Consider the following 16,687-nt stretch of genomic DNA (forward strand, 5'->3'; position numbering starts at 1 on the left):
CAGGTGTGTTACTGCTGGGCTGGAACAAAAGCTTGACCATCATGTAGCTCTGCATGACAAAGGTTGGTGACTACAGGCATAATCATAGAATCAGATTTTATTTCAATGGGTATAGCATTTTGACATAATGTTATATCATGTATATTATGATTACAAAATATCTTAGTAGTGGCAAGAGTTTTTCCTGACTACATGACTTGAACTAGACCCTCGTTTTTCCTGTCAGTTCTTATGGTGAGGAAAAACTCCTGTCCCCAACTATGCTCTATAAGCCGTCCTACCAGGTGTTACTGGCAGTGGATGATAATGGCATAAGAATCAGGTGGAATAGGTTCCTCCTCTCTAAACTGACCTCAGATCAGTCCGAGACACCATTTGATCGAGAAGGACCTTTGAACATGAAAAAGCAAGCCCTGTTCTTGGATCAGTCCAGTGGTAGTCCATCAAAGCAGCCTTTAATTTGGGTTAGCTCAAGTTAAAGCTGTAGCTGCCATTGCGCTGATTCAAACAAACGACTTGACAATCATGTTAATTTTCCTTGCAATCCAATGGAAGCTTGTTAGTGTGTTGATGTTAAAAGTAATCTCATGTTAAAAGTAATCTCATGTTAAAAGTAATCTCATATTAGGAGTAATGTCATGTTAGGAGTAATGTCATGTTAGGAGTAATATCATGTTAGGAGTAATCTCATAATATATTTTTTGAACTTCATCTGTTTCCTAGTCGTTGATATCCTTGCTGTTGTATGTATGGAGGCAGTGTTATGACTGAACTGTTGTATGTATGGAGGCAGTGTTATGACTGAACTGTTGTATGTATGGAGGCAGTGTTATGACTGAACTGAACTCAGTAATAATGAGTGTACATAATGACAATTCATTTCCTGTTTTATCTTTTTTTACATGCTTTCTTTAACTCTACGCTACTTAATGGCAACTACTTCGTCCCTCTCCCTTCTGACGAATCCATCCAATCAAAATGCACTATGTGTCCATCCATGAAACCTGGCCTGGCCAATCGCACTCTTTGTTAAATCAACCTCCAAAAATGCCGCTATAAACCATGTCATCTGCAACATCCACATGTAGATGGTTTGTACTTTTTTGGAGACTTTAATTACTGCATCCATTTCCTGGTGTGGCTGTGGTGATGCATGTTGCTCGACTCCTCACCCTGGCAGTGACCCCTGACCTTTGATCTCTGACCCAGGTTTGACAAGATGACTCGACTGACCTCCTGCTCCCAGTCACCGGACAGAGACATTCGACCAATCCCAAATGGACTACCCCTTGTATAGATCTAAAAGGATCAGATAGGATTGAGCAAATATTCCACCTAGCCTATCTGGATGGGTTCGTTGTCAGATTACTGATACCAATCCAATGCTTTCAGATCTACACATGTGATAGGCCTAGAGGGGCTTGAGGTCAATTTGGAATTGGCCAGTAGTCATTGTCCTAATACCCTTCAGGTTCTGATTTAATACTGTTCAAATGCATCCTTCCTTCCTCCCTTCCTTGAAATGATCACAGCTCTGATCTGACTGATCTGACTGATCTGATCCAAAATAAAGGAAAAACTTGAGTAAATGAGGCTTCTAGCAGCTCTGTTATGGTATGGGTGCTTTTTCCTGGCATGGTCCACTCATCCCTTTAGAGGGCAAGGTAAACGGCAATAAATACACAGCCTTTCTGAATGATCCCATTCAACCTTTCTGTCTTAATGGGAGTGGTCTCTTCCAGGATGACAATGCCCCCATCCACAGGGCACGAGTGGTCACTGAATGGTTTGATGAGCATGAAAATGGAGTGACGTCTGAGACAGGAGTAATGGAATTTTCTCATGGAAGAATGGAATTGCATCCCTCCAATAGAGTTCCAGACACTTGTAGAATCTATGCCAAGGCACATTGAAGCTGTTCTGGCAGCTCGTGGTGGCCCAACACCCTACTATAACGCTTTATGTTGGTGTTTCCACTATTTTGGCAGTTACCTTTATGTAGTTATGTGGTGGAACTCCTGCTCTCTCTAATCTGATCATGTTCAATCAGTGATTAATTCAAGGAGGGAAGGAAGAACAAATGTGTTGTAAAAGTATTCTATCAGATCTGTGGTAATGTAGGAAAGGAACAAGGAAAGGAAGCTGGTCAAGCCTATTAGGACACAGCCATTGTCCTGTGGACAATACTCTCACAATCACTAGACATGCTCCACTGCTTACATTCCTTAAAAGCAATCACACACACACACACACACACACACACACACACAGGCACGCACACACACACACACACACACACACACACACACATGCTAGTGTCTGTGAGAGCCAGGGGAGTAAGGCGTGACAGGAGTGCACAGAGTGACTGGGTCTAAAGCTTCACCCATGGCAGACTGGGCTACAGTGCATGCTGCCCCACTGCATGTCTCTGGCAGGGATGACACACACGTATACTACTCATAGACACATAAGAGAAACACACACTCAGACATACATGGACACTGACCTACACACACATATACACACATACAACAGTACATAGCTAAATAAATACACACACATAGGCTTGTGTTGCAATACCGTAGTGAACATGCTCTTGGTGGGAGCTGAATGTGCCTACTGCCAAGCCCTCTCTAACCCAGAACCCTTCCTTTGGTAGAGGGTTGAAGGACCATGCACATCATAGGACAGTGAGCATCACAAACATAGTTTACAGTAATCAAATAGGACAGTGAGCATCACAAACATAGTTTACAGTAATCAAATAGGACAGTGAGCATCACATACATAGTTTACAGTAATCAAGTACAGTTTTATTTCTGTAGTGGTTTTTACAAACGCTTTCACCATTAAGTGTGTAATAATTTGAGCAAGACGAAGTCGTATGATTCGCCCTATGAATATGGAATTATAGTAATGTCCCCTGTTATATCAACATAAGAACTTTGTAACAATTATATTTCTAAATATCATCAATATATTTGCAGTTTGTCCTTCAACCCAGAACCCCACTCCCCCCCCCCCCCCCCCCCCCTTCTCTGAATGTGATGCAAGAAAGGTTGGGTTCAATTCCATGTACATTCTGTTATTTCAGGAGGTGACTTGAAATGCAGGAATCCTCTTAAAGCAACAATGGACAATTTTCAATTTTATGAATTAAATGTTATCTCATTTTATCCCCTGAATTGAGTGAACTGAAATGGAATCGAACCTGACTTCATAGTGTCACAGGTCAAAAACGAGCCAATCCCTTGTGGAGGAAAGCTGTCAGCTTTGCTGCGTTGACACGTGGTTAGCTTGCTGTGATCTAGCAAGCTCCATATTGTGCGGTGGTGCGTTTGCCTTGAGGATCAGTGCATTTGGTTGTATTTATGAGAAAAACAGTTCCCTGCACCCACTACTACTACTACTACTACTACTACTACTAACTACTATTACTACTACTACTACTAACTACTACTACTGTTGCTACTATTACTACTACTACTACTACTATTACTATTTACTACTACTACTACTACTACTACTACTGCTACTGCTAGTACTGCTACTACTACTACTACTCGTACTACTACTACTACTACTACTACTCAAATCAAATTTAATTTGTCACATGCGGCAGGTAGCCTCATGTGGGGGGCGGCAGGTAGCCTAGTGGTTAGAGCGTTGGGCCAGTTACCGAAAGGTTGCCGTTAACCCACGGTTCCCCGGTAGGCCGTCATTGTACATAAGAATTTGTTCTTAACTGACTTGCCTAGTTAAAGGTTAGTCGAGGTAATTGTGAATGTTGCCCTGTTTAAAGGTCTTGCTCACATCAGCTACGGAGAGCGTGATCCCAGCGTCATCTGGAACAGCTGGTGCTCTCATTCATGCTTCAGTGTTGCTTAACTCATAGCGAGCATCAAAGGCATTTAGCTCATCTGGTAGGCTTGCGTAACTGGGCAGCTCGCGGCTAGGTTTCCCTTTGTAGTCCGTAATATTTTTCAAGCCCCTGTCACATCCGATGAGCATCAGAGCCGGTGTAGTAGGATTCAATTTTGGTCATGTATTGACGCTTTGCCTGTTTGATGGTTCGTCTGAGGACATAGCGGGATTTCTTATAAGCGTCTGGATAAGTGTCCCGCTCCTTGAAAGCGGCAGCTCAAGCCTTTAGCTCAGTGCGGATGTTGCCTGTAATCCTTGGCTTCTGGTTGGGAAATGTACGTACGGTCACTGTGGGGATGTCATTGTCGATGCACTTATTGATGAAGCCGGAGACTGAGGTGGTATACTCCTCAATGCTATTGGATGAATCCCGGAACATATTCCAGTCTGTGCTAGCAAAACAGTCCTGTAGCGTATCATCTGCGTCATCTGACCACTTCCGTATTGCGCGAGTGACTGGTACTTCCTGCTTTAGTTTTTGCTTGTAAGCAGGAATCAGGAGGATAGAATTATGGTCAGATTTGCCAAATGGAGGGGGAGGGAGAGCCTTGTATGCATCTCTGTGTGTGGAGTAAAGGTGGTCTAGAGTTTTTTTTCCCTCTGGTTGTACATTTCACATGCTGGTAGAAATGAGGTAAAACTGATTTAAATTTGCCTGCATTAAAGACTAGGAGCGCTCCACTAGGAGCGCTGCTTCTGGATGAGCATTTTCTTGTTTGCTTATGGCATTATACAGCTCGTTGAGTGCGGTCTTAGTGCCAGCATTGGTTTGTGATGGTAAATAGACAGCTACGAATAATATAGATGAGAACTCTCTTGGTAGACAGTGTGGTCTACAGCTTATCATGAGGTATTGTACCTCAAGCGAGCAATACCTTGAGACTTCTTTAATATTAGACATCGCGCACCAGCAGTTATTGACAAATAGACACACACCTCCGCCCCTCGTCTTACCAGACGTAGCTGCTCTGTCCTGCCGAAGCACGGAGAAGCCATCCAGCTCTATATTATCCATTTCGTCGTTCAGCCATTCCTCTGTGAAACATAAGATATTACAGTTTTAATGTGCCATTGGTTGGATAGTCTTAATCGTAGATCGTCCAGTTTGTTTTCCAATGATTGCACGCTGGCCAATAATATGGAGGGTAGCGGTGGTTTACCTACTCTTCGGCAAATTCTTACAAGGCACCCTGCCCTCCTCCCCCTTTTTCTCCGTCTTTTCTTCACACTGATGACAGGGATTTGGGCCTTGTCTTGACAAAGCAGAAAAAATCTTTCTCCAGTTCGAGGTGAGTAATCGCTGTTCTGATGTCCAGAAGCACTTTTCGGTCATAAGAGATGGGAGCAGCAAACTATATACAAAATGAGTTACAAACAATGCGGAAAACAAACAAAATAGCACAGTTGGTTAGAAGCCATCCCCTCCGGCGCCATTATATCTGAGCATTGTGGGGACCTACTACTACAAACTACTACTACTACTACTACTACTACTACTACCAGTACTACCAGCTACTACTCCTACTACAAACTACTACTACTACTACAAACTACTACTATTACTGCTACCACTACTACCAACTACTACTACTACTACAAAATACTACTACTACTACTACTACCACTACTACAAACTACTACAACTACCACTACTACCAACTACTACTACTACTTCAAACTACTACTACTACTACTACCACTACTACAAACAGCTCCTACCAACTACAAACTAGTACTACTACTACTACTTTCTACCTACTGCTACTACTTACTGCCCCAATTGGGTGACTATGGTTAGGTTTTGAAAACGTATGATTTTCCTTTCCCCTGTATTGATTCCCTTCTTCTAACTCCTTGGATATGCCCGAGCCTGTTACAAGCCTTGAATATTTTGGTTTGGTTTGCATTTGATTCCAGTTCTGTTTGGTTGCTCTTCTGTTGGTTTTGAATCCTCCTCAGTTTGGTTTTGAACTTTTCCCCTGCTTTTATGGTTTGGTTTGTTTTAGGACAGGAAATTGTTATCTAACATTGCATGGCAAGTGATAAGCTTCTCCTCTCTACCCCGTACCTCCTTTTCTCCACACTTCTGTCCCTCTATTTGTCCCTGCCTCTATCTTTCCATCTCTCTCTTCCCCCTTTTTCCATCCATCTCTCCTTCTTTCTACCCCTCACCCCTCCCATTTCTCTCTTTCCATCTCTCTCTCTCTCTCTCTCTCTCTCTCTCTCCTCTCTCTCTCTCTCTCTCTCTCTCTCTCTCTCACTCTCACTCTTGTGTCTGGTCATACTGTGGATGTTGTAGAATAACTTCATCAACTTGAGTTTCCTGAGACTGTTCAGGGCTGCCAGGCTCATCAAACTGCTCCGGCAGGGAGAGACCATCCGCATCCTGCTCTGGACCTTTGTTCAATCCTTCAAGGTAATGACACACACACACACACACACACACACACACACACACACACACACACACACACACACACACACACACACACACACACACACACACACACACACACACACACACACACACACACACACACACACACAGAGAGATAAGCTTTGTGGGGACCTATGAGAATTCACCCACACAGACCCTAGTAGTAGCATTGTGGGGACCTATGAGAATACACCCACACAGACCCTAGTAGTAGCATTGTGGAGACCTATGAGAATTCACCCACACAGACCCTAGTTGTAGCATTGTGGGGACCTATGAGAATTCACCCACACAGACCCTAGTTGTAGCATTGTGGGGACCTATGAGAATACACCCACACAGACCCTAGTAGTAGCATTGAGGAGACCTATGACAGAATACACCCACACAGACCCTAGTAGCAGCATTGTGGAGACCTATGACAGAATACACCCACACAGACCCTAGTAGTAGCCTTGTGGAGACCTATGACAGAATACACCCACACAGACCCTAGTAGTAGCATTGTGGGGACCTATGAGAGAATACACCCACACAGACCCTAGTTGTAGCATTGTGGGGACCTATGAGAATTCACCCACACAGACCCTAGTAGTAGCATTGTGGAGACCTATGACAGAATACACCCACACAGACCCTAGTAGTAGCATTGTGGGGACCTATGAGAATACACCCACACAGACCCTAGTAGTAGCATTGTGGAGACCTATGAGAGAATACACCCACACAGACCCTAGTAGTAGCATTGTGGAGACCTATGACAGAATACACCCACACAGACCCTAGTAGTAGCATTGCGGAGACCTATGAGAATACACCCACACAGACCCTAGGTGTAGCATTGTGGAGACCTATGACAGAATACACACACAAAACCAGAGGTGTGGACTCCAGTCACATGACTTGGACTCGAGTCAGATTTGAGTCACACATTTGATGACTTGAGAGTCATCTTCATAGAAAATAAAACAACTTGAGACTTGACTTCGACTTGGAGCCTCAAGACTTGGGACTGAACTTAGACTTAAGACTGATGACTTATCTGGCCAGGTTTTGTAACATTTGGTCACTTGTTTCGTGTCACTCATTCAGTATCGCACTTGCAACAACAACAAAAAAGATTTTCTAGTGAAACGCACCGTCAATCAACACAGGTTGTGTGAGCTATAGTAGCACACTGAGAAGGTTTTGGGGGGTCATGAGTGTGAAACTGAATGGGAAAAATACATAAAAATGTCACGTCCTGACCAGCAGATGGAGCTATTGTTTTAGTTTTGGGCTCAGGACGTGGCAGTTTTGTGTATGGGGAATGTTTGTATTGTTGATTGGGACTTCCAATTGAAGGCAGGTGTGTTGAGTTGCCTTTGATTGGAAGTCCTATATAGGTGTGTGTGTTTTTCTTTGGGGTTGTGGGTGGTTGTTTTGCACTGCGTTTTTTTAGCCTGCAAACTGTTGCTGCTGTCGTGTTTATTGTTTCCTGTGGATGCTTTACTCCTTTTGTTGGGTAATTAAAGATGAGTATTCACATACCTGCTGCGCCTTGGTTCATTTCTGAAGACAGCCGTTACAAAAAATGATAGACTACCGTTTGTATTTTATATTTATACCCTTGGTTATTCGATCTGGTCACTATCCTAAGCCTACGGCATTGCACCAAATTATTGTAATCTGTACTTCAGAACCAAAAAATGTAGCGTCTTGACTGTTGACCAATCATCAGCATTGCGCTCAAAGGCGGGCACACATATCCAGATTACTGACCAGAAAGAGAGCACTTCATTTTCTCCAGTTTGCCTGGCAAAAACAGAGTAGTACCTACCTACATGAATCAATCTGCTACAGTCTCATCTTTGAAAAATAAAGGAGAGCCGCACACCCTAGGAGCTCAGATGCAAAAATTATTATTATTATTTTTATTTTTTTATGTCCAACGTTTCAACAGACAAGCTGTCTTCATCAGGGTACAGGCTCATCTTTGCCAGAACAATAGGCTGATCATTTCATTGATCATGTCATATTCGTGAATGTAGGTGGCAGGGAAGTCAGGCACAGGAGAAACCAAGTTGGTTAAATATGGAGTATTTAATAAAAAACAAACTCCATAACCGAAGTACAAAATAAACTGGGTAAAGAATACCCGTCGCACACTGAAACACAAATCCACGTAACATAACATACAAACAATCACCGACAAGGACATGAGGGGAAACAGAGGGTTAAATACACAAGTAATTAATGGGATTGGAAACAGGTGTGATGGAAGACAAGACAAAACCAATGGATAATGAAAAACTGATCAATGATGGCTAGAAGACCGGTGACGTCGACCGCTGAGCACCACCCGTGCAAGGAGGGGCATCGACTTCGGCAGAAGTCGTGACAGTACCCCCCCTGACGCGCGGCTCCAGCTGCGCGTCGACACCGGCCTCGGGGACGACCCGGAGGATGAGGTGCAGGGCGATCTGGATGGAGACGATGGAACTCTCGCAGCAGGGAAGGATCTAACACATCCTCCACCGGAACCCCCTCAATGTCCAGAGGGGGCGGAGGAACCTCCCGCAACTCATTCTCCTGGAGCGGACCAGCCACCACCGGCCTGCGGTTATTGGGGGGAAGCTTTAACCTATAACATACCTCGTTCACTCTCCTCAGGACTTTAAACGGCCCCACAAACCGCGGACTCAGCTTCCGGCAGGGCAGGCGGAGGGGCAGGTTTCTGGTTGAGAGCCAGACCCTATTCCCCGGTGCGAACACCGGGGCCTCACTGCGGTGACGGTCTGCGCCAATTTTCTGGCGTCGAACGGCGCACTGAAGGTGGACGTGAGAGGTGTCCCTGGTCTCCTCCGCGCACCGGAACCAATAGTCCACCGCAGGAGCCTCGGTCCGACTCTGATGCCAAGGGGCCAGAACCGGCTGATACCCCAACATGCACTGAAAGCGAGAGAGGTTAGTGGAGGAGTGGCGGAGCGAATTTTGAGCTATCTCCGCCCACTCCCCCGGACGGTTCTGGCAATAAGACCTCAGAAACCTACCCACATCCGGGTTAACTCTCCACCTGCCCGTTACTTTCAGGGTGAAAAACTGAGGTAAGGCTGACCGAGACCCCCAGGTGTTGCATGAACGCCTTCCAAACCCTTGACGTGAACTGGGGACCCAGATCAGACACTATATCCTCAGGCACCCCGTAGTGCTGAAAAACATGTGTAAACAGAGCCTCCGCAGTCTGTAGGGCCGTAGGTAGACCGGGCAAAGGGAGGAGACGACAGGACTTAGAAAAACGATCCACAGCGACCAGGATTGTGGTGTTACCTTATGAAGGTGGAAGATCGGTTATAAAATCCACCGATAAATGTGACCACGGTCATTGTGGAACGGGTAAAGGTTGTAACTTACCTCTGGGTAGGTGTCTAGGAGCCTTGCACTGGGCGCACACTGAGCAGGAGGAAACATAAACCCTCACATCTTTAGCTAAGGTGGGCCACCAGTACCTCCCAGTAAGACAGCGCATAGTCCGCCCAATCCCAGGATGGCCAGAGGAGGGTGACGTGTGAGCCCAGTAGATCAATCGGTTGTGGACAGCAGACGGAACGTACAGATGCCCAGATGGACACTGAGTGGGAGCGGGCTCTGCACGTGACGCACGCTCAATGTCCGCGTCCAGCTCCCATACAACCGGTGCCACTAAACACGAGGCTGGGATTATGGGAGTGGGACCATGGACCGCTCCTCTGTGTCATACAGCCGGGACAGGGCGTCTGCCTTAACGTTCTGGGAACCTGGTCTGTAAGAGAGGGTAAACACAAAACGGGTGAAAAACATGGCCCACCTTGCCTGGCAAGGGTTCAGTCTAATTGCCTCCCGGATGTACTCCAGATTGTGGTGGTCAGTCCAGATGAGAAAAGGGTGTTTAGCCCCCTCAAGAGAAAGGGTGTTTAGAGCACAGCTCCTATCCCAGCCTCCGACGCGTCCACCTCCACTATGAATTGCAAAGATGGATCCGGATGAGCCAACACAGGAACCAAGGTAAACAGAGCCTTCAGTTTCCTAAAAGCCCTGTCCGCCCCAGCCGACCACTGCAAGCGCACTGGACCCCCCTTCAGCAGTGAGGTAATGGGAGCAACCACCTGACCAAAACCCCGGATAAACCTCCGGTAGTAATTGGCAAACCCTAAAAATCGCTGCACCTCCTTCACCGTGGTGGGAGTCGGCCAATTACGCACGGCTGCAATACGGTCTACCTCCATCTCCACTCCTGACGTGGATAGGCGATACCCTAAGAAGGAGACGGACTGTTGAAAGAACAGGCATTTCTCAGCCTTGACATACAGGTCATGCTCCAACAGGCGACCAAGCACTTTGTGCACCAGGGACACATACACCTTAGCCAAATACATTTAAACTCAATTTTTCACAATTCCTGACATTTAATCCTAGTAAAAATTCCCTGTCTTAGGTCAGTTAGGATCACCACTTTATTTTAAGAATGTGAAATGTCAGAATAATAGTAGAGAGAATGATTTATTTCAGCTTTTATTTCTTTCATCACATTCCCAGTGGGTCAGAAGTTTACATACACTCAATTAGTATTTGGTAGCATTGCATTTAAATTGTTTAATGTGGGTGAAACGTTTCAGGTAGCCTTCCACAAGCTTCCCACAATAAGTTGGGTGAATTTTGTCCCATTCCTCCTGACAGAGCTGGTATAACTGAGTCAGGTTTGTAGGCCTCTTTGCTCGCACACACTTTTTCAGTTCTGCCAACAAATTTTCTATAGGATTGAGGTCAGGGCTTTGTGATGGCCACTCCAATACCTTGACTTTGTTGTCCTTAAGCCATTTTGCCACAACTTTGGAAGTATGCTTGGGGTCATTGTCCATTTGGAAGACCCATTTACGACCAAGCTTTAACTTCCTGACTGATGTCTTGAGATGTTGCTTCAATATATCCACGTAATTTTCCATCCTCATGATTCCATCTATTTTGTGAAGTGCACCAGTCCCTTTTGTAGAAAGCACCCCCACAACATGATGCTGCCACCCCCGTGCTTCACGGTTGGGATGGTGTTCTTCGGCTTGCAAGCCTTCCCCTTTTTCCTCCAAACATAACGATGGTCATTATGGCCAAACAGTTCTATTTTTGTTTCATCAGACCAGAGGACATTTCTCCAAAAAGTATGATCTTTGTCCCCATATGCAGTTGCAAACCGTAGTCTGGCTTTTTTATGGCGGTTTTGGAGCAGTGGCTTCTTCCTTCCTGGGTTATGTCAATATAGGACTCGTTTTACTGTGGATATAGATACTTTTGTACCTGTTTCCTCCAGCATCTTCACAAGGTCCTTTGCTGTTGTTCTGGGATTGATTTGCACTTTTTGCACCAAAGTAGGTTCATCTCTAGGAAACAGAACGCGTCTCCTTCCTGAGCGGTATGATGGCTGCATGGTCCCATGGTGTTTATACTTGCGTACAGATGAATGTGGTACCTTCAGGCGTTTGGAAATTGCTCCCAAGGATGAACCAGACTTGGCTGATTTCTTTTGATTTTCCCATGATGTCAAGAAAAGAGGCACTGAGTTTGAAGGTAGGCCTTGAAATACATCCACAGGTACACCTCCAACTGACTCAAATTATGTCAATTAGCCTATCAGAACCTTCTAAAGCCATGACATCATTTTCTGGAATTTTCCAAGCTGTTTAAAGGCACAGTCAACTTAGTGTATGTAAACTTCTGACCCACTGGAATTGTGATACAGTGAATTATAAGTGAAATAATCTGTCTGTAAACAATTGTTGGAAAAATGTATTGTGTCATGCACAAAGTAGATCTCCTAGCCGACTTGCCACAACTATAGTTTGTTAACAAGACATTTGTGAAGTTTTAAAGTTTTAATGACTCCAATCTAAATGTATGTAAACTTCCGACTTCAACTGTATATGTCTAAAAATAGATGTAACATCGCACTACCTTCAATACTTATGGGATGAACATGTAATATATTCTGGCAATTTAATTACGATATTTGTGAGGAAGAAAAAGGCTACAGACAGATCATGCTTTCCATCCGATCCTGCAAGCCCCTCTGCATGCATGTAGGCCGTATGATCCTGCAACCCGCTCTGCATACATGTAGGCCGTATGATCCTGCCTGCTCTGGACTCCAGAGGAGTTAAAAGGTGACATGATATCCCTAGTTGATTTTGACTGTAAACATGAATGACTTTCAGCTCAAAATGAAAGTGTAAAACTCAGTTTATTTCTGTATCTTGCGTTTGAAAATGAATCACCTGTGAGCGCGTGCATTTGTGTACATGGGGGGTCACAAGCTTTGAACCACTCCTTTTTGGGAGTCGCGGGTCAAAAAGAGAACTGGTCACTGAATGGTTTGATGAGCTAGCGCAAAGATTGCTGGCTTGCTGTACAGCTATATCATCTGTTATACAGCTATATCATCTGCTGTACAGCTATATCATCGGGTGCAGTGCAAACATCAAATTGTAGGGAGAGAGGATTGACACATATACAGTGGGGAGAACAAGTATTTGATACACTGCCGATTTTGCAGGTTTTCCTACTTACAAAGCATGTAGAGGTCTGTAATTTGTATCATAGGTACACTTCAACTGTGAGAGATGGAATCTAAAACAAAAATCCAGAAAATCACATTGTATGATTTTTAAGTAATTAATTTGCATTTTATTGCATGACATAAGTATTTGATACATCAGAAAAGCAGAACTTAATATTTGGTACAGAAACCTTTGTTTGCAATTACAGAGATCATACGTTTCCTGTATTTCTTGACCAGGTTTGCACACACTGCAGCAGGGATTTTGGACCACTCCTCCATACAGACCTTCTCCAGATCCTTCAGGTTTCGGGGCTGTCGCTGGGCAATACGGACTTTCAGCTCTCTCCAAAGATGTTCTATTGGGTTCAGGTCTGGAGACTGGCTAGGCCACTCCAGGACCTTGAGATGCTTCTTACGGAGCCACTCCTTAGTTGCCCTGGCTGTGTGTTTCGGGTCGTTGTCATGCTGGAAGACCCAGCCACGACCCATCTTCAATGCTCTTACTGAGGGAAGGAGGTTGTTGGCCAAGATCTTGCGATACATGGCCCCATCCATCCTCCCCTCAATACGGTGCAGTCATCCTGTCCCCTTTGCAGAAAAGCATCCCCAAAGAATGATGTTTCCACCTCCATGCTTCACGGTTGGGATGGTGTTCTTGGGGTTGTACTCATCCTTCTTCTTCCTCCAAACACGGCGAGTGGAGTTTAGACCAAAAAGCTTTATTTTTGTCTCATCAGACCACATGACCTTCTCCCATTCTTCCTCTGGATCATCCAGATGGTCATTGGCAAACTTCAGACGGGCCTGGACATGCGCTGGCTTGAGCAGGGGGACCTTGCGTGCGCTGCAGGATTTTAATCCATGACGGCGTAGTGTGTTACAAATGGTTTTCTTTGAGACTGTGGTCCCAGCTCTCTTCAGGTCATTGACCAGGTCCTGCCATGTAGTTCTGGGCTGATGCCTCACCTTCCTCATGATCATTGATGCCCCACGAGGTGAGATCTTGCATGGAGCCCCAGACCGAGGGTGATTGACCGTCATCTTGAACTTCTTCCATTTTCGAATAATTGCGCCAACAGTTGTTGCCTTTTCACCAAGCTGCTTGCCTATTGTCCTGTAGCCCATCCCAGCCTTGCGCAGGTCTACAATTTTATCCCTGGTGTCCTTACACAGCTCTCTGGTCTTGGCCATTGTGGAGAGGTTGGAGTCTGTTTGATTGAGTGTGTGGACAGGTGTCTTTTATACAGGTAACGAGTTCAAACAGGTGCAGTTAATACAGGTAATGAGTGGAGAACAGGAGGGCTTCTTAAAGAAAAACTAACAGGTCTGTGAGAGACGGAATTCTTACTGGTTGGTAGGTGATCAAATACTTATGTCATGCAATAAAATGCAAATGAATTACTTATAAATCATACAATGTGATTTTCTGGATTTTTGTTTTAGATTCTGTCTCTCACAGTTGAAGTGTACCTATGATAAAAAATTACAGACCTCTACATGCTTTGTAAGTAGGAAAACCTGCAAAATCGGCAGTGTATCAAATACTTGTTCTCCCCACTGTAAATATGCAGCTCCAGAAATTGTGATGATCAAGAATATTACTTTGCATGCTCACCAGCAATGGGGGCATCAAGCAACAATTACTAGCATAGGTTTAATGGTATTTTGGTATGTCAAAATTGCTTGAAATTGAATGAATAAAAATGAAGCTTGGATTTGGAATTTGTTGTTAAAATCAATTAATACGTAATCAAAATGTTGTAGACAAAATAAGGAAAAGGGCTGTCTGGTAGCCACAATAAATATACAAAGATTTTGTGACCTTGGGAGTATAAGGCTCTATCTGCACTAAGCAAAGTTCTGAGATATTGAGCATCAGTTTTCACATCCCAGATCTCAGATGTCACGTGTGCTCCCTCTCCGACCTCTAGGTCACCAGGCTGCTCATTAGGGCGCACACCTGTCACCAGTGTTAGGCGCATAATGACACTCACCTGGACTCCATCACCTCCTTGATTACCTGCTCTATATAAATCACTCCCTTTGGTTTCTTCCCGAGTCGCCATTGTTCCTGTTTCGTGTCGGTGCACTGTTTGTGTTTCTTGTTTTTTTCTCATTTATTTATAAAAAAATTAACTCCCTGAACTTGCTTGACGACTCGTCAAGGGGAAGTATCAGGGAGTGTTTTTTTGTTTTTTTTTGTGTTGGGGGTGATGTCGAGTCTGGGTGTTGGAGCCGGAGCTACCAGGGAGGCCTCAGCGGGTTTGATAGGCTCCCATGCTGAAGCGGGGTGAACAGGTTCCTGTGCCTCAGCCGGCTCATCAGGTTCACTCCTCAGCCGGTTCGTCAGGTTTCTGCACCTCAGCGGAGGTGACCCGGGATTGTCCCTGTGGTTGGCGTCCTGCGGCTGGAGCCGAACGCGCCGGGGAGGGGGTACTGTCACGTATGCTCTCTCTCCGGCGCTCTAGGTCGTTATGCTCCCACACCTCAGCCGGATCGACAGGTTCCCGCGCCTTAGCAGAGGTGACAAGTCCACTCCTGATCCCCGGGATCGTTATCTTGGTCGGCATCCTGCGGCTGGAGCCGCGCGTCAGGGAGGGGGTACTGTCACATGTTCCCTCTCCGGCCTCTAGGTCACCAAGCTGCTCGTTAGGGTGCACACCTGTCACCATTGTTACGCGCATAATGACACTCACCTGGACTCCATCACCTCCTTGATTACCTGCCCTTTATGTCACTCCCTTTGGTTCCTTCCCCAGTCGTCATTTTTTCTGTTCCCGTTTCATGTCGGTGCACTGTTTGTTTCTTGTTTTGTTCATTTATTAATTAAATGTATTCACTCCCTGACCTTGCTTCCCGACTCTCATACATCGTTACATCAGAATTGTTTTGTAGTGAGTTCTTTTTAGGGGCGTGCATTAGCAGATAAGCTTATGGTTCTGAAATGTTAATCTGTGTTCAGCCATAAGGTTCTATTTGACACTTCTAAATTAGACATATTCAGTTCTTAAGACTGTAGCTATTTGAATACATAAATGATAGAATTAGTATTTTACCAAAATAGAGTCAGAACACATCAAATACATTAAGACATGCATTATGATCATTAGACAAATGACTGTCATCACTGAACAATGATGTGACATCACAGAATTGTATAGTTTACATGTTTTCACTTAAAATCGACTTTTTCAAAAATCTAACTTTACAGACATATGAAGAACCATCTTAAGATCTATTATATGTGACTAACTCATTTCTGACAAATGTCAGATAGAACCTTATAGTCCCAAGACCTGGATTTGTAGTTGGAACAAGTCATTGCATGTATAGATTTGTTTACTTGACTTGTGACTTGACTCGACTTTCTCTTAGAATGCACGACTTGGACTAGACTCGAGACTCAACCTGTTCTTTCTGGGACTCGACTTGAGACATGGAACTTGTGACTTGAGACTTGCTCATGACTCGAATAATAGTGACTTGGTCCCACCTCTGCACAAAACCCACTTAGCAGCATTGTGGGGACCGATGACAGAATACATACACACACACATTGAATAGTACTCCAGCTCTTTATGTCTGTTTAGGCGCTGCCGTACGTGTGCCTGCTTATCGGCATGCTGTTCTTCATCTATGCCATCATCGGGATGCAGGTGAGTGAGACACGAGGAGAAAAACAAGTCAAAATGAATGGTCATTTTTACAGATCAACAGTAACTTTATAAAAAGCATCCAGGGAAAGTGACACTTGCCTGCCA

At 44.8% G+C, this 16,687-nt stretch overlaps 1 protein-coding gene across 11 annotated transcripts in view; it reads left to right on the forward strand.

Moving 5' to 3' along the window:
- The window catches only part of LOC106606804 (voltage-dependent P/Q-type calcium channel subunit alpha-1A), a 132,554-nt gene that overhangs the window by 76,295 nt on the left and 39,572 nt on the right, over positions 1 to 16,687 (forward strand). For all 11 annotated transcript variants that reach the window (XM_082976420.1, XM_082976410.1, XM_082976416.1 and 8 more), the window contains 2 exons: positions 6,224 to 6,340; positions 16,517 to 16,582. In XM_082976420.1, the coding sequence (XP_082832546.1) occupies positions 6,224 to 6,340; positions 16,517 to 16,582 (183 nt within the window). The remainder of the gene's footprint in view (positions 1 to 6,223; positions 6,341 to 16,516; positions 16,583 to 16,687) is intronic.

The sequence above is a fragment of the Salmo salar genome, chromosome 06 (genome assembly GCF_965601325.2).
Source record: "Salmo salar chromosome 06, fSalSal1, whole genome shotgun sequence".
NCBI lineage: Eukaryota > Metazoa > Chordata > Actinopteri > Salmoniformes > Salmonidae > Salmo > Salmo salar.